We start from the raw sequence: 19,351 nt of genomic DNA on the forward strand, positions 1-19,351 counted from the left end.
GCGATCATAAGCGTTCCGGATTTTTTTGTCTAAATTTCACCTAAAATCACGTCCGTGGTAGAGAGATGGGTTATACAGGGTGTTTTAAAAGGTGATGCAAAAATTTTAAGGAGTTGTAGGGGGTAAGTTGAGAAGTATGCCTGTTTTTTTCACATTTCCCTACGATGAGTTAAAAGAGCGCCAGAGAGCTTCAAAGTGTGGCCTACTAGCTCCTGGAAGTAGGCTGCAATAAGCGCAAAACCAAGCAGCAGGGACTTTAAATACTGGTTTTCTCGATTTGTTTACCAAGTCCTTTTTTACCTATCACACGAACCCAAACCTTAATGTTCGCGTTTCCCTGCTGCTTGGTTTGTGCTTGCTGCAGCCTACTTCCAGGGGCTAGTAGGCCACACTTTGAAGCTCTCTGGCGCTCTTTTAACTCATCGTAGGAAAATGGGAGGAAAACAGGCATACTTCTCAACAGTACTCACCCCCTACAACTCCTTAACATTTTGCATAACCTCTTGAAACACCCTGTAGATAATCACCGTAGCTAGATCTTGTTTAATCGGAGTTGTAGGTCAACGTGGTTATGAGTATTTGGAATTGGTATTTTGGGGAATTGACAAAATTAAAGAATATGGAAAAAATAGACCTGCTCTTTCAACGCTGAAGGTTTCGCAACACGGGAAGGGCGTTTATTGGGTGGAAATATTTACAATTGCGGGATAAATACTTAGCGCGCCGGGATGTTCTTGGTAGAGCATGGCTAATTCGTCCTCCGTGCCTATTCCCACGTTTCAATACTTTCACTCTTCCACGGGAAACTGAGAGAAAGGCGCGGCCGAGGGACTAGGTGGCTTGACAGCGAAGGAAAAGTCTCCGTCAAACGGTCCACCCTTAAGCTTTAGGTGTCAAGTTTATTAGACACGCGCCGTACTTAGAAGCCAGGTCGGAAAAAGGATGACCCAACCCCGCGCGCCGTATAGCAACCATTTTGGAAGCTTTCCTCTTAACTACTTCAGTCGGGTCATGGGCGGGGCTGGCGTCTTCGGCATGGCACCCAAGTGAGAGTGGAAATCTCAACGCGCGGGCAAGAATCTTCCAGCTTCGAGCTTAGCCGATGATTTTAGCTATTAATAAATCCCGGAATATCCCTCTCTGGCCGACGAGGGGTATCTGATATATTATGCAGAACATTCCGCCCTGGTAAAAATTCGTGATTGTTAGCAGAATGTCGAGAGACCAATGAGTGCTCGCACGGAACATCACGTGACGTCGCACCCCAGAAACAATTATTTTCCGACGAAAACTACTCGGCAAATATTAGGCGCTTTAAACTGAACCATTTCCTACCTCAATTACGAATGTAATTGACGATAGGAAGAGTATTTTCCAATTACGCAAGTTAATCCGAGGCTTATGAACGCCATGTTTAAAATTGCGTTCGTTAAGGTCTCAACATAAATTAAGGGAACGACTAAGCCTTCCATAATGCCGAGTAGGCGTTATGTCTAATTTTTTTTTAAGTCTGTAGTTCTACCTTGAACGTGTTCTATTGTCGTTACAAGCCTCCTAATATGCAAATTGCGTTGAAATATTTTACGAATTGAGCTGACATCACTCGAAGCAAAGTCGAAACGTGAATTAGCATTAGTTTCTTATCCGCGTGTGGACGATAACACTTTTGTTTATTACCTCAATATTTTCAATTTAAATAAACGTTTACATCATCATTCTAGGGTGTGAGGAACCATATTTTCGCTTTTTAAGTTGGAAACGGCGTACTTGAGAAAAAGGAAGACAAAGTCCATCCTACTGACAAAAAATACACTTTTTTTGAGAGGCAAATGTACGTACGTACTTGAAGCCCGTGTTCTCCAATATACTTCTTTATGGAAATATTAGAATCCCATCTCTCTCTTGGCCCTTTAATTTATGAAAGTCACGTGTTTTCGATATTATCCAATGGGGAAAGCTGGCGGGTGTCGAGGTTTGGTTCGAGTGATGTCAGAACGAAAGTGAAAACTCCGCTGTGGGGAGAGCGCGCGAACGTCAAAACATTTATTCTCATTATTCTCAGCGCAAAATTAGAGCTATTTCCGAGGGAAGTTATTAATTACGGAAAGAAAATGAATAAAACTGGGAGAATAATTTGAATCTAAACGTACCAGCGCGTGCTTAACATTTAACAGGCGGCATATTGGAAACGATGCGCTTGTTTTCGGGATTAGTGTAGTAGTGTCATAGCCTGTTTGTGATACACTTGCCTAGCATTACAACGTTGACGCGAAACGCAGGTGTCAACGTGAATTCTGAAATAAAAGAAAAACGAAGGTCAATATATAGGTGATGGCGTTGGATAATTTCAAGATCGCCGTTAAAATCCACATGAATGTGAGTTTTCTTTCCATATTTAATTATTCGCCTTAATTTCGTTCCTCGCCTAATTTATTAAACAAAGTTATCGAAGGTTTGTTAACGTTTCTACCTAAACCTCGTACGGTCAATTTAAAAACAAACTCGTTTATTATAAGTTTAAGGGGGAAGAATACAGTAAAAGCATCTTTTTCGTTCAAGCTGAACGTTTCTGTTTTAACAATTACATAATTGAGTTATATTTTTCTTATTAGGCTGAACCTTCCTCTAGTGCTTAAAATAATTTTGATAATTCTAATATTAATAGTTAACGAGATATAAGGTCCTAACTAAAGGGTAGTTCGGGCGCTTGCCCAACTTGTTTAGCTCCGGGGGTCCGAATTAAAACGTAATAATTTAATTACTTTTAAATTTAAAATTGTCAAACATATTTTAAGCACTAAACAAGAGGCTGTTATAAAATTAATATTTAAGTGTAGAAGTTAAAATACAAAATTAAAAGCGTTCAGCTTGAAATAGCGCGAAAGTAGACAATGGCCACAGTAGTCTTCCCCCTTAAACCGATTATATTATGATAAATATTTGGTAGAAACCATTTTTCAGTAGTTTATTTTAATTAATCAATCGTAGCGCTACATGTCGACAAAACTTGATCAAAATGTTTGACGCCACTCCGATCCGCGTTAATTTTTTTATATTAACATTAAACTTTTACACGTTATCAAAACAAACGCTAAATGTATTTAAATTTTAGGGTTTTTTAAATTCCATTTTTACCGTTTGTTAGTTTTAAGTTTATAATATAAAGCCTTCAATATATAAATATATAATGTTAATGAATAAGCCTTGGCTTCTATATAAACGCCAATAACATTTCAGACGCTCTCATAGACGCTTTTAAATAGAGGCAGATATAAATCGAGGATACCACCCATTTTTTTTAAATCTATCAATTTCTTTCTGAATAAAAACTGAAGAAACAATGCAAGACTGACTATTTGTGTCTCGCGAAACTGTGTAATGAAAATAACCGTCTTCATACGCGTTTTTTTCTTCGATTTTAAAAGGATTACAGTATCCTCGCCCAAAATCACACACCCCTTTAATTAGATAGTCTACGGACGAAAAAATATTTAGCTATTCAGTACGTTGATTCGCGTTTTTTCCTCAGCGCTCCCTTTTTAGAAAAATATTTTCCTCTTTATTTCAAACCTACACGGCCATTATCTTGACACTCTTTTTTTATTATTTTTTATTACATTTAAATGATTAATTTTCAAGGTCGCGAATTTAAACTGTAGGAACAATTTTGTCCTGTATCGTATTTTTTTTCGTCTGCGGCGACGAAATCTTTAATTGTGTAAAGATCTTATTAAAAAGCAACAGAAATAGCCTAGTTTCCAGGCTCAAGTGGTCAATTGGGCCATTACCGAGTTATATTGAAAAGTACATTTTTCGTTTATCCTCCTACAATTTTTGTTTATTCGCCCATTTGGCGAAAAAAATTCTAGTACTGGGATATTAAATGTTTAATTGACCTTAAATGTGTAGGAAAATTAATACTCGAAGAACGTTAAAAGAAATTAAAAATTGAGAGCGACAGCGTTTTTAAATTGTACTGAATCGTAAATTTTTGATGCTATCGAAGCCATTTTAGGTTACGTTTTATTGAAAATTATTCGTGCTTAAAGATAATCTTTTTTTTATTATTTATCGCCCATTTCGAGAAATTGGGTGGCTAACAAAAAATACTATTTAATTTAGTATCTGAAATTAGCATCGTAGTTCGATCAGCTCAATTAGGGTAAAAAATAATAATAAATATACCATTTCAAAATGTCATTAGTAGATTTTCTTTTAATATAAATAATGCAACGAAAATACCTTAGGTATATAGGTATATTTTTAATTATACCACAACGTAACGTTTAGAGGCCAAAATATCGTATCTATATTTGGAATTATATGGACTTCTTTTACGTGATAAATAGTTTTTTTTTAAATGATATTAAAGTTATTAAAAGAAAGTCCTTGATCTTCAAAAAACGATATAAACTGGCTCTTAAGTTCTAAGAACTGAGTTTAGCGTTACTTGGCAGTGTGCTTAAAGGCGGGAATGGGTTTGCCATCCCAAGCTTCTCCTATAGCTTATATTAACAGTCTGTTAACTTTCGAAATGGATATAGCGTAAATCCATTAAAACAAGACGGCACGGCTCATAATAGTAGCCTCATCCCCGGTCCAACCAGAAGCACACTCCACTACTAAATTCCATAAGCCTATACCAATTGTCATGTACTACTTCATAAACATGTTTTTCTATCAAATATACTAACAAGGAGACGACCCGAGGTGTTACACACCGATTTTGTTCAAACTCGGGGTATTGGTAGACCTTCATGTAACTTGAAAAAAGGGAATAGGCGATATTATAAAGTAAAATGGCCTTCTTGTTTTGATGGGTAGGACTACCTTCCACTATGCTTCCATTAGCTTCCCCACCAAAGAGCCTATGAATTCATCCATAGGCTTTAACTGTACTATTTCGTCGTCCCATTTTAACAAGTTCAGCAAGCATATCCGACTTTATACTAGCGCCTATTTATTGAATGGGCAACGGTTTTACTATGGCAACGAAAAATGTTTTTGACAACATAAAATGGAAATTTTCCCATTGAAAATAACATGGGATTTGGACCGATTTCAAGGGTCCCCCCCCTGTGAAAGATTTTAAAAAATTTAAAAATTTTAAAATACCAAAATTATAAAAAAAAATTTAAAATTGGCGAAAAAAATAAAAATTGATCACATTTTGATCAATTTGAACCAAATGGGTGAAAATGAACCGCTATGGCTTAAATAGGAAATATTTCCATTTTATGTTGTCAAAAACATTTTTCGTTGCCATGGCAAAACCGTTACCCATTGAATAAATTCCCTTTAGGATTTTTCAAGTTACATGAAGGTCTACCAATCCCCCAAGTTTGAACGAAATCGGTGTGTAACACCTCGGGTCGTCTCCTTGTAAGTTTCCCAAAATATATAACGAAGGTCCACATAGAACGTTTGGCTCTATCGAAACGAGTCATGTGATACAACAGAAATATGATTTTAATTCATTTATTTCAATTTAGTAACTTAAAGTGAACATAACTACTACATAAACAATGTAGGCTATCCAATAATAACAATAGCTCGATTTTTCTTATCGACTGACGTATCATTGTCAATTTTTACCCAACTGGTTTCCGAGAAATCAAATTCCCAATTTCCCAAATTGATATTGCGATCGCGACTTGTCAATATTTCACGGACCCTCTGATTTCACAAATGGGTATTGCGATCGCGAGCCCTCTGGAGCTATGGATTGATATAAAAAATTAATTTCCTTACTTGTTTCAAAAATATCAAATACCCATTTTTATGAGCTTTTATATCTCTAAATTGACATTGATACGGAATTACCTTTTTCAGTTTACATAGATCCACGTAATCTGCTGGATTTTTGTCTGTTATGCAGATTATAAATCAGAAAACGTCTGCTTAACAAACGAAAAACCAACAGTTTATGAGCTTAGAAATAAATTTAAATTGAAAGACAAGATACTTCATCTCTAAAATCTTTTATTTACATAATAAAAATGGCGATCTTTCGAACCGTGGTTCCTCGTAAAGCCTCTAATACTAACTGAAAAAGGTTTTACATTTTGTGTACACGACAATTTATTTCTATATATTAAATTCCATGGCTTATAATAAGTTTAAAATTTATGATTAGTTCATGAGCTTCTTGCGTTGTCGGTTACGTGGCTCATTTCCAACTAAAAAGGCTAATTACGGCACGAGCATGCTTAGAAAGTGATACTAATAATGAATGAAATTACTGTACTAACAATGTTTCCCGGCCTTTTGGAGCCCACCGGGATCTCCGGTGCCAGCTGTGCCGGGTTATGTGGAGGGTGAGACCATCAGTAGTATGGTACTACTACCCATGCAGGATTTGTCACCTGTCCGGGCTTGTGGACGCTGGCGTAGGGCATTCTGATAAGACCACCGGTGTAGTAGGCCTTTGATTGGAGCACCGGTATATAAAGTTCTGACCACATGTACTAACAACGTAAGTGCTGTTGATGAGAAATTTACGTTTCGTGGGACCCATTCGAGTTGTATTTACCATCATCTACAGCAACGACAACAGCCTCGAAAATAATAGCGCGTTCCGTCACTATGGATATAGATGATGTGTCTAAAAACAGCGAAAAAGGCTCCGGTTTTCGTTTGTGTCGTTATCGATTCAAAACACGTTAGTTTTCTCTAATGTCATTATGTAAAAATATCGAACATCCCTCGACAAAAAAGGACCGGGCACCCTAATTTTATCATCTTCTATTAAAACGCGCGGTAATTTGCATATTTGGTCTTTTCAACTGGAAAATCTACCCTTAAAGAAGAGGGCTTTATCGTTTTCCTTTCTCGGATTTTTAATTTTTGTGTCGGGAGATTCGGAAAAGCGAGAATACCCGAGGCTCTGTCTCGAATTGGCGCCTCGCAACCGCCATTGTTTTCCGACGAATTAATTAAAAATATAGATTATAAGTGCGCGTCTAGAAATATATTTATCGCTTTCCGGAGTAAGTTAGTAGAGAGTTTGCAAAACGACGATTTGATAATCATTCTAACGAACAATGGAAGAATCTTGCGATAGAACAATAACAAAATGACTTTAATGAACTTAACGAAAGAAATTTCAATTATGTCGTAGAAATATAATTTTACTTGCGATTTTTTTAATGTTGGTGGTTTTTACGAAACTTAAATCTATTCTCAGTCTTACTAAATTACCCTCTCTTACGAAGTTTGATTGGTAATTATAGTTTTAACAATAATGTATCTCGGGTTTACAGAGCACTGTTCGTCGAGTGGTTTTATTTTTAGGGATTTTTCGAAAATTAAGGGACTTATTGGTATTTTAAAAGATTTTTGGGAATTTTTCCAAATTTCCCCAGAAATATTTTGGTCTAGTATATACTTCTCCTTGGTTCAAATACCACGCCTCGACCTTTATTCGACCCCACGAATGAAATTAACTGGGATTTCGGAATCCCACGCGGAGGCGCACTAGCATTTGCTCTTCGAGAGCGCCATTCTGCAAGTGTCACAGATTTTAAAAAGATTAAAAAAAAAAGATTTTTATTTATATAAATTACAAATCTTATTGTTTGAGTTAAAAAAAATTATTTAAATGCGAGAAAAAAGAATTTTTTCTTTTTGAAAGGGATAAAAAGGCTTTAATTAGAACCATTAAAAAGATAAATGAGATTATCCAAGTGGAAGCGCTGTATAAATTTCCAATTTCTGATGCTTTTGGGAACGGGTCTTCGATAGAAAAAAGTCGTGAAATTATAGTTTCCTGTCGCGAAATTGTTAATAGAAAACAAGTTACAAATCATTATATTTGGGCTACAAAAAGAGGCCTCTTTTAGATAGTATTTCAACTCCAAAGAAAGAACTTGTTATGAAAAATATCAACCAAGGCCCCGCTGTATACATTTTAATAAACATCTTTTTCACTCTCTCTCTCTCTTTTGGATATAACTGAAATGTCGTTGGCTTTCTCGAGTTTACTTTTTTACGACATTTTAGGAGATTAAAGTTCTTTAAAAAATTTCTAATTTTTTTAAGCAAACGTTCCAGAAAAAAAACTTGATACCTATTTTTGGATTACGTTCGGAAAAGATAACGAAACGGAGACATTTTTATTGGGGGGGTTTATCGGAACCAATTAAAGGTTTAAAACTTTTTCAAGAATGTCACCAGTTTTAAAAAAGCGTGATGTACGAGGTTAGAGTAGGTTCTTGAACTTTTAAGACCTTTTGGGTTAACGCGGAGTTTGCTAACCAAATTTCACCTAGCCCGTACCCGTTCCTATAATTATAATGAAGTAGCCGATAGGATATTTCTTTCACATACTATTAAAACCCATTAATTTTAAAAAGTAAAGAAACTATCCGTTATCTCGAGTTATCTTAAAAATGATCTTTGAAATTTGTCTCAGTTAAAGGTTATAGCCTCGACAAATTTCTTCCTTCCTATAAACTTATGTCTAAAAACGGTTCACGCAATTATAATGTTTTATATTGGGACATATTCATTTTTTTCCAGCGAGACATGTCAAATCGCCGGAAAATATTATAAACAAAATAAAACCTATAATAAACGACCGTAATTAATAATTTAGAGGATAAATATTAAGGAAATGCTCGAAAACTATATTTTTCCCAGGTCAGATTTAAACGACACTAACGATAATTTTTAGCTGTAGCCTTAGGAACTATGAAATATTTTTTTCGCTGTGTAGGACTAACGCTAAAAGTTAAAGCATAGGGGCGCTGGAAAATTTCATTAAAATGCTATAAATCCTAAAATACCACACCCACACCTTTTACTTATTTCGGGAAAATATACCTGAAAAATAAATATTCATGAACTTCAATATTGTTTCCCTCGAATTAGTAACGTAAATTCTAATTCTTATTTTCCTCAACGTTAAGACGTTTCTAATAATGACTTTTTCGAATTACTTTAATAGTAATATTTATAAAATAAATGTATACGGAATAGTGATTTAATTTGGAACGTATCAACCGTACGCTATTTTGAATTGGAGCCAACTAAATTGCTATAAACAGCCAAATTTCTGGGTCTCTTAAAATTCCTAGTAATAATTTGTCTGGGAAAAATTGCAATTTCCTTATTTACGAGTCTGGGGGAGAGATGAAAGAATTTCCGCTATTTTTAAAGCGATGGAGAATTTGGGATGTAAAACTAAAAATATAGTATTGTTAAAAAACTGATCGTTCGTCACTGATGAACGTTAAATATATTTAAGGTTATGTTTAGGATGTTTTCTGCAAATTAGAAACGAAGTTGAGTTAACCATCATTCTCATTTATTATCATTGGCGTGGAATCTAATCGCCTGCCCACTTTTTACAACTCCCGAACCTAACCTGACAGTTCAACCGAGGATGGGGCTGCGATAAAATCTACGTTTATTTGGGCACTATTCGCGTTGTTTCGAGAAGTAAGGTAACCCCCTCCGGGATAGCCTCATTAGAATAAACGGGTAACGTAAACAAGTACCCCCTTTATTGGGCAATAGAAAAATATTCAAAATAAGAAAGATATCAAGCATCACCTCATCCCATTGATACCCGAATGTAAAATTGCAACCGTTTCACGGCCTGATGGAGAGAAACCCCCCTCCCTAGAATCGAAGGCCCCGGGGGCTATTTGCAGAAAGGGGTAAACGCGCTTCTGGAATTGTTTGACCATTCATACGGCACGACTTTATACATTTTTTACCCAAAACTATTAAATCCGAAGAAAGATGGGTGCCGAGATTCACGCTGCTTCTTCAAACTGGACCTTTCCAATATTTATAAAAAAAAATAAAGATTTCCTCAAATAATTGGACACGCCTTTACCCCAGCTAGCTTTGCAAAAGGAAATTTTTTGTCGAGTAAGTTTCCATAGCGCGAGGAGCGATATATGCTCGTATTTACGTTCCAGGGTAATTTGTCCCCACGTACGTAGTCGATGGTCTGTACGGTCGTTTACGCGCTTCGAGGGACAGGTTATAAACGAGGGGTGTGAAGTTTCGCCCACCCCTGGATGGGTTCCCCCTCGCTCGGACAAACGGGCGCGAAGTAGGAAGACGAAACACGCGTCGCGAAGCTGATCAAGCGTTGTGCCCAAATGGGTGATATATCACCCCCCCTGAAACCTAGCCTAAACTTTCGGACCAAAACGATTTTGAGAAAAATTATTTATCCACGCGATAGCCGCAAGATTCGCCGCGATAGTTTTTTCTCCTCTTTCGAGATTGAGACTTCGGCCGCTTTTTCTTAGCATTGGTCATTCATAACCGTCGTACTCGCCCGGAGCCTGCTTCATTTAAATTCCAACGTTAGCCTAATGAAGACGCGTCTAGGAATCCATTGATTCTTCGCTCTCTCGGTCATTCGTTGGCGTATATTTTTACTCTTGAGGATTATTTCGTTTTCGTCTTCGTATAAATTGTACGCGAAGTTCTCGGTGCGCGATGGAGAACGAAACCGTGAATATCCAAGACGTTGTAAGTTTTGTTTATTGAGTTTCCGAATGGGGTTCGTTTATCAGCCCAAGGCTTTCGTGTTACGGTTTATATCAGTACAATATTGTCTAATAAGAGTTGCTCAAGTATCTAAATTATACGGCCTTTGAAAAGTTAATTCTTTGTTTAGATTTAATAAAATTTTGAAAGGAATTGAAACTTTAATAATAATAATAATAATAATAATAATAATAATCAGCTAGGCTAATACCCAAGGCACCACCTTAGGCCTAAGTCATCAAGCGACTTTTGAAGCCTTTAATTCAGGTGGCCGGGTTACAATGCGTAGTAGGGTGGTGGCAAGCCCTGCATGCCACGCGAGCCAACAGACTTAATATTTTTCTGTATTGTTTCTTTGTAACGTGATGGGCATCTTCATTTGCCAGCTTAATAAACTTAAGAACTTAAAACTTAACCTGAAAATATTCTTCTCGTTTCAGACTCATCAGGATGCTTTGACTTCCGAGAAGCCTTCGATCCTTCCGAAACCGAATCACTTGGTACCTCCGGCGGTCATTCCGGACCATGAGATAAAGCTGGAGTCAGCGGAACGCAGTGGGTCACCTGGTGACCAGACGTCCCGTTACGTGGCTCTCATCACTCCGGCGACCTTTAACCTGGGACTCAAACCGGCCAACGGCAAGAAGATTTACACGTTGGACATTGACGTTGACGATAAAACCTTGAGAAGTAATATAAACCACAATAATAACGAAGACGACCCCGAGAAGGACGTCAATGGAAACGACGAAACCTTGCGACAACTCGACGACAAGATTTTGATCGAATCCTGCGAGAAGAAGTTGGACGATAACTACCGGCAGCTGGAGTCTGCCTTCGCCGAGACCGACGAAGAGCTGGAATCGGACATGTCCCAAGAGCTCGAGCCGGACTCGCTGGAAGAAATCATTCTCAAAGTGCCCGAAAACTGCTCCCGAGCTGCTACCGAGGTTGTCGATGATAAAGTGGACGTCGTTCTGACTTCTTCGAACGCCAAGGATCAATTGGATTACTCGGATGACGAAAGTGATAAGCCTAAAAAGGAATTAGTGGTGCCCAAGATTGTCCTCGAGAGAGTTGACGTTGACGGAACTATCGTGAATTGCCCCGTGGATGCCATGGATAACCCACCCGAAACTCGCGTTTCGAACATTCAAATAACCTTGAAAACGGACCATGTGATCGCCAGTGGCGGAATTGAGAACTTGAATGGCGGGCCGGACATCGCGTTTAAAGATAAGGACGATTTGGTTTCGGTTCAAACTGTGGTGGTGCACGTTGAAGGGAGCCAACCCGTCAGATCCCCCAAGAAACTCTTTGACGACGAGAGTAAAGAAGTGGAGCAACCCCTGGAGACCGTCAAAGATTTAGAGGCCCGAAAACTGCGGGCTTTGGAACGCGAAAGACGCAGAATCATCGATAATCAAGTGGTCCGAAGGAAAAAGATTGATTACTGGGCTTTCGCCAACACTTCGCCTCCCGAATTTAGCGAGGATCAGCTCAAAGCGCTGGCCCACGAAGAGGGTGGTGTTGAAGTCCTGGCTCAGGTGGAAACGTCGGAGGCTCGAGATACGGCCCACTCTCCACCACCGGCAACACCGCCACCAGCTCCACCGGCCAACGCCGCGATCAACGAATGCCAAAATACAGAAGCACCTCTCGCAGTCGATATCGAATTTCCCGCTACTCTCGATGAAGACGACCAGGAAATTCTACTCAGCGCCCTAGCGTCCGAAGAAGGAATAATCACGTTTGACGAAGATGGGATGCCATCTCTCGGTGAGTTGTCGAACTGCTTGGTTACTTTATTTATTAATCTTATAAAACGTGTTTTCATAAAAAAAAAATAAAATTTTTCGGAGCTTCGTAAACGCTAAACCTTTAAAAACAATTTTGAAAAGTTATTTCCATAAACATCTCTAGATGGCGTAACGTCCTTATAGATCACTCGATGCCGTAAAAACCAATATTTAATTTAAAACTTTCCTTAACCGTCGATAGATGGCGCTAAGTCCTCGTAAAACACGTTATATTTAAACGCGGAGGGAATTTCAAACCCTTGATTTCGACGACAAAACCCAGCTGCTAGTTAAAGATGGTTACTATTCAACACCGATGGTGTGTAACTTTGCGTCTCGCGATCAAAAAAATAATTTAAGCGGCAAATTTCATTCCAAATGAAACACACTATTAACCTTTCTAATTACGCTATCAAAAATATGAATCTAATTTCTCTCTAGACTCCCCTTCCCCTGGAAAAGCGCAAACAATGTAGAAAAAGTTAATGAAAGCGTGAATTTTTAAACTAGTGGCGTTTTTGAAAGGTAGCGCTTTTGATAGCGGCGCCGGGGCTAAATAATTCCGAATGCTTCACTGATTTTCTGAACTTCTAAAGAAAGGAGTCCAAGTTCTTTTCATTAAGTTTATAACAATCTAATATTCCTTCGGTCTTATTAAACCTAGTGGTCCAAGAAGAAATAACATTTGCCCCTTTGATCGGGAAGTACTTTAAATATAATTCGAAAGAAAAAAGAACATGATAGGTTAAACCTTGTCGCGACTGTACCGCCTCCGTAACTATAATCCTAACTGTCAGGTTATATAGTTTGGGTAATATCTAGAGTTTTGAGGATTGGGAAATATTAGAATCAGTTTTTTCCTCATCGATATTAAGAAGGAAAAAAGCAGCCTCCGGCTTTTGTATAAATTTACGAAGCGATACCAAAACACGTACAATTTTATACCCTATGATAATCTATACGAAAAAGTCAAATAAAAAGTGCCCCTAAATCGTTCGATCGATCAAATGGGTCGAAAAAAAGGGTTTCAAAGGCTTCCACGTTTTTCGAGAATTGTGACAAGCAAAATAAATCTGCGCCTTTTCGAAACAACACGTTTCGATGTTCTGGAATCCTCGTACTATCTACAATTTTTTTTTAGAGGTTGGTCGTTAGCGTCGCGTAAACTTTACCCTATCCCGACGTTGACTGAACGTAACCCCTAGTGTGATATCAAAATCATTTGCTAAATCGACATTTTTCCTCAGCTTTTATCTACTGTTTTCGGGACATGACCCTTTAGAGGGCAGACATTTATTTGGTCTTATTTTGACTGTTTGCCATTTGTCTCCCAGTTTTAGATTTTTTCAATATATTTCGTAATATCAACCTCATTTTTTATATAACAATTTTATAAAATTGTTTGTGCTGAAGGGTTATAATATTATATTTTATATCTGGCTAGAAAAACGTATTTTGTTTTATTTCACAGTAATAAATAATAAGTTGTGTTATTTCGTAATTTATTTGCTTTTTAAATTCCCTGGAATTGGGTGTAAGACATTTTGAAAAGCACTCCGTATAATTACTACACTAAACCCCGAAAGTCAGCTTCTCCCTGGACACTGTGGGCTTTGCTCCTTCCTGTTCGAAAAGGAATTTGGCGAAAAAAGATTCATTCATTCGGGCGAAATTCGACAAAATTCTAACTACCACTAGAGCAAGGTTGTCCCAAGACAGGTGATTTTGAAAAATAGGCTTAAAAAGTGAGTAGAAGCTATGAGCACAAACACAGCACCCTACACAAGGATATTTTTTTGTGTACAATTTTCATTGGTTAGATGCTTTAGCGCCTGCTTCCGTCGGAAGGGGAAAATCCGAAATTGTCTCCCCCCCCCCACCCGTAAAACGTTCAGCGTAAAGGTTCGTCCAATGAAATTTGTACAGAACACTTGCCTTGGTGTGTTTAAAGGCTAGCTGCGTTCTCCTTGTGTTTGTTGCTCCTAGGTGGAAGGTCCAGGTAATTTTAAAATAGGGCAAAAAAATTGAGGAATTATGAAATAGGCGTAAAAGGTCGGGGAAAGATCGGACAATTTTAAAATAGGCGTAAAAGGTCGGGGAGAGATCGGATAATTTTAAAATAGATCTAGTAAGTCTAAGAATGGTCATAGAATTTGAAAATAGGCCTAAAAGATCTGTGAAAGACCGCGATCTTTAAAAATAGGCCTAAAAGGTCGGAGAAAGATCAGGGCATTTGAAAATAGACTTTAAAGGTCTGAGAAAGATCAGGGACTTCGAAACTAGGTATAAAATATCGGGGGAAACCAGGTAATATTAAGAATTAATAAAAAGTAAACAAAAGGTCAAAAATGTAAATTAAAAATTTATGAAATTGAGTTGACGAAACCAAAGGGTTGTAAGTAATAAAAAGCTTCAAGTTCAAATATAACTAAAATACTAAAATATAAAAATCCATCAAATTCTGATGAAAGTAAAACAAAGATAAAAACTGTCTTATTAAAAAAGATCAGAAAACCGAGTGGCAGCTCACTCCAATGATTATTAGTACAATACAATCATGATTAGATTCAAATTAAATCTGTAGCTTTGGCTGTACAAAGATTAAAAATGATTAAATCATGATTATTAGGACACCCTGTAACAAAGTGATCTGCCCCTCGGAGAAAACCCCTCAAAATGGTTAAGGAATTGGAATGTGAAAGTACTGTGACAAACCTGTATAGTAGAAAAATCGCTGTAAATAACTAATAATTATTCTGTTAAATTGCCTACAACATTGAAAAAAAGGTTTTTTTTTCAGAAGTTTCGTTTATTTCGAAATTAAAAGCCACCGAAGCAAAATTTCAAATAGGAAATAACCCGTGCCAGCTCATCCGTTAAACTCGCCTGAAAAAAAATAGTTTACACGCATATGTTCGTGTAATTAGTTTTTATAATTACTTCAAAAATTAGACGTTGAATTATTTCCCTGGAAGATAAAAATCTATCATTCGGGAAAATAAATTCTCGACACTCTGGCTCAGACTTTCGCGTAAACGACCGCCTATAAATCCTGCAGAATCCCAACAACACCCGACTAGGAACCGAGAAAAAGAAATATTTAAATCCGCGTTTTGCCGCGGAGAAAGAAATATGAAGAAAAAAAGTGAAAATTCCCTTTTTTTGTACGTGGAAGAGAGAGAGAGAGAGAGAGAGAGAGAGAGAGAGAGAGGTCATCAACTTTACTGTTTTTTTTTTGTTGGTAACTTGGCATTGGAGATCGCCCTATTGCAGAACTTGTATTTTTTCTTCGAGCACGAAAATATTAAATTTTATTCGATTTCCACAAAAATATCACATCCTAACACACCTTTGCCTTCAAGAGATGGAAGCAAATGGAATCGGTTTTAAATTAAAGAAACCAGCCCTATTTATAGGCCTGGAATTTCAACGAAAAAAGGGTTAAAGAATTTGTAATGTATGAAGTTAAGCGTAAATAAGAAACTGCTTCGAAGTAACTAAACAATAGACTCGACTGTTTTAAGGATGCCGTCTGAACATCGCCGTATCTTAGATTAAAAAGAGATTACTGGCGTATTCAAGTATTAGCGCGATATTTATCGTCCTACCTGAAAGCTTATCCGTAGTACGGCTATGGTACCTCTAATACCGGTAGAAATATCAGGTCGTTTTAAAACGGACCATTTTAACAAAAGCGACTATAGAAGGCGCCATTTTGCTTTACCGTTCCTTACATAATGTTCATAATCAATATGGCTGCCGCCTTAAAATCTCCGTTGAAGGATTGAATTCGCTAATTCTATTTTATTACAAGTTTCAACAATATTATTATTCTTTCATTAGATACAAAGATAACGTCGTGAAGATACCTTCCGCGACTCCGTAACGTATTCGTTCGGGTCTCGTAGGAATCGGCCAATACCAGTTATGGAATCGCCAAATGCTTATAATTACGTAATGCGCGTGAATGTTTTTGCCCCCTCTCATGGCTGATATCGCACACGCCTGAAAGAGAACCGACGCGTAATCTGTTTTATAAGACACTTTTAGAAACATCTCTTGGACGAAATGCATTTCCAAAGAGACCCTCTATACCACTAAGAACTGATACCCCGAAACGATTGCTTACTTTTTTCACGAAAGAATGCTCATGGACTCAATTAGAGAGAGAGAGAGAGAGAGAGAGAGAGAGAGAGAGAGAGAGAGAGAGAGAGAGAGAGAGAGAGAGAGAGAGAGAGAGAGAGAGAGAGATGGGTTGATGGCGTACTCAATTCGTGCAGGGTCAATCAGGCGGGCCCGCACGCTTCATTCCCAGTTCCTGACACGACCACGCTATCCCGCTTTGTGACGTCATCCGGGGTCTCGAATCTACCAAAATAATATCCTCCTGTATTTTATTATACCTCTCTCTCGGGATTCTGTCTCGACTGTAGTATAGGTCCTGTATTAGTAACGGAAGCGACCCCATTAACTGTTTATTTTAGTGAGATCGCGTGCGTTTGAGAACTGCCAAAGGTTAGCGCTCTCATATACCTTTACATTTTGACCATTTGTATATATTTTTAAAGACTCTAGTTAATAATGGAGCGGATAAAAACGGAGCTAGGATTATAGGGCTAATATTAGACAGATGAAGCCAGCACCAGAAAACGTGTTGCGGGAACTTGTAGGAGGTGCAGGCTATACGCAAAAAAGTACGTTTACACTATTATAAGTTCTCCCTACACGTTTTAGGGCGCTGGCTTGACCTCTCTATTGGCCTGTTCAATGGGGCACTAACGAAAGAGACCGAACTAATTGGGAGTCTTGATTTTCCCCTCTCTATCAATAAATGTCCCCGCTCTATCAAAAAATGTCCCCGCTCTATCAATAAATGTCCCCGCTCTATCAATAAATGTCCCCGCTCTATCAAAAAATGTCCCCGCTCTATCAAAAAATGTCCCCGCTCTATCAAAAAATGTCCCCGCTCTATCAAAAAATGTCCCCGCTCTATCAAAAAATGTCCCCGCTCTATCAAAAAATGTCCCCGCTCTATCAAAAAATGTCCCCGCTCTATCAAAAAATGTCCCCGCTCTATCAAAAAATGTCCCCGCTCTATCAAAAAATGTCCCCGCTCTATCAAAAAATGTCCCCGCTCTATCAAAAAATGTCCCCGCTCTATCAAAAAATGTCCCCGCTCTATCAAATTTTGTCCCCGCTCTATCAAATTTTGTCCCCGCTCTATCAAATTTTGTCCCCGCTCTATCAAATTTTGTCCCCGCTCTATCAAAATTTTTTCCCGCTCTATCAAAATTTTTCCCCGCTCTATCAAAATTTTTCCCCGCTCTATCAAAATTTTTCCCCGCTCTATCAAAATTTTTCCCCGCTCTATCAAAATTTTTCCCCGCTCTATCAAAATTTTTTCCCCGCTCTATCAAAATTTTTTCCCCGCTCTATCAAAATTTTTTCCCCGCTCTATTAAAATTTTTTCCCCGCTCTATTAAAATTTTTTCCCCGCTCTATTAAAATTTTTTCCCCGCTCTATTAAAATTTTTTCCCCGCTCTATCAAAATTTTTCCCCGCTCTATTAAAATTTTTTCCCCGCTCTATTAAAATTTTTTCCCCGCTCTATTAAAATTTTTTCCCCGCTCTATTAAAATTTTTTCCCCGCTCTATTAAAATTTTTTCCCCGCTCTATCAAAATTTTTTCCCCGCTCTATCAAAATTTTTTCCCCGCTCTATCAAAATTTTTTCCCCGCTCTATCAAAATTTTTTCCCCGCTCTATCAAAATTTTTTCCCCGCTCTATCAAAATTTTTTCCCCGCTCTATCAAAATTTTTTCCCCGCTCTATCAAAATTTTTTCCCCGCTCTATCAAAATTTTTTCCCCGCTCTATCAAAATTTTTTCCCCGCTCTATCAAAATTTTTTCCCCGCTCTATCAAAATTTTTTCCCCGCTCTATCAAAATTTTTTCCCCGCTCTATCAAAATTTTTTCCCCGCTCTATCAAAATTTTTTCCCCGCTCTATCAAAATTTTTTCCCCGCTCTATCAAAATTTTTTCCCCGCTCTATCAAAATTTTTTCCCCGCTCTATCAAAAAATTTCGGCCCCATTCACTGTGCCCCCTTGACTTAGCCTCGGATCACCATTGTCTAATTATTGTATTTTATGTATTTTTTTGGTGGCTATTATCGAAAGTTCTAATGATTTTCCGTGATGACACGTAAACACCACTGTTATAGAGTAGTAGCACTCCGTAGCTTTGGCCATGGCCGCCATTGTGGGCGCGAATTTTTTATGAATAGGAAAAAGCATGGGTGACGTTGTGTGACGTAGCACTGTCATTACTATATAAGGAACTTTTACAGCTTAAGAACGATTAAGTAACCGGAAAAAAATCAAATATAGTGTAAATTTGTCCGGAGCAAAAGAACCGAGATACTGCGGGTTTATCTCTTCAAATCATCGTTCCACTTTCGAGAAATCTTCCGAAAAAATCGCGTAATTTTGTAGTAAACAAATGATTTTTTTAAAAGGGAAACCTCGTGTCCTACAAGTCTCGAATATTTTTTCAAAGTAACTTATCTATATGGCCCATATCCCACAAAATAAAAGACGAATACGAGAAGATCCTGTACTTGTTTGTATCGGTTTTCGTCTCGAAAACTCTAGAAAACATCTAAAAAAGTCCGCACCTGCGGCTTCAACTTCTCCTCGTACACCGACGCTAAACCACAAAGTACCCTTCACGCCTATCAAAAACGCTTTTATCATATTAATGAATACGTTTAAAATATAATAAAGGATAGTCGAGGTTAAAACGATATTCAAAGCAATCATTCCAAAGTATCCCTCTATAAATAGAAATTAAATAAATATTATTTTTAAACGCTATGGAGACCATATAATACGCACCACGGGGGAAATTAATATAATAATTCTAATTCTGTTTATACCCGAGGGCTGCCCTTGGCGCTCGAGTTTGACCTAGCTGCGCAAACAAATCATTTAAGTACATCCGTGTGGCTCGTTTTTCTTCGCTAGATTTTTTAATTATCCGG

General features: G+C 37.8%; 1 protein-coding gene across 1 annotated transcript in view; it reads left to right on the plus strand.

Moving 5' to 3' along the window:
• Positions 1–1,953: 1,953 nt before the first annotated feature.
• The window catches only part of LOC149941104 (uncharacterized), a 53,071-nt gene continuing 35,673 nt past the window's right edge, over positions 1,954–19,351 (plus strand). The window contains exons 1-2 of the mRNA XM_090180113.1: positions 1,954–2,376; positions 10,953–12,291. Coding sequence (XP_090036239.1) covers positions 2,332–2,376; positions 10,953–12,291 — 1,384 coding nt within the window. The 5' untranslated portion in view covers positions 1,954–2,331. The remainder of the gene's footprint in view (positions 2,377–10,952; positions 12,292–19,351) is intronic.

The sequence above is a fragment of the Leiobunum rupestre genome, chromosome 6 (genome assembly GCF_980474605.1).
Source record: "Leiobunum rupestre chromosome 6, qqLeiRupe1.1.hap1, whole genome shotgun sequence".
NCBI lineage: Eukaryota > Metazoa > Arthropoda > Arachnida > Opiliones > Sclerosomatidae > Leiobunum > Leiobunum rupestre.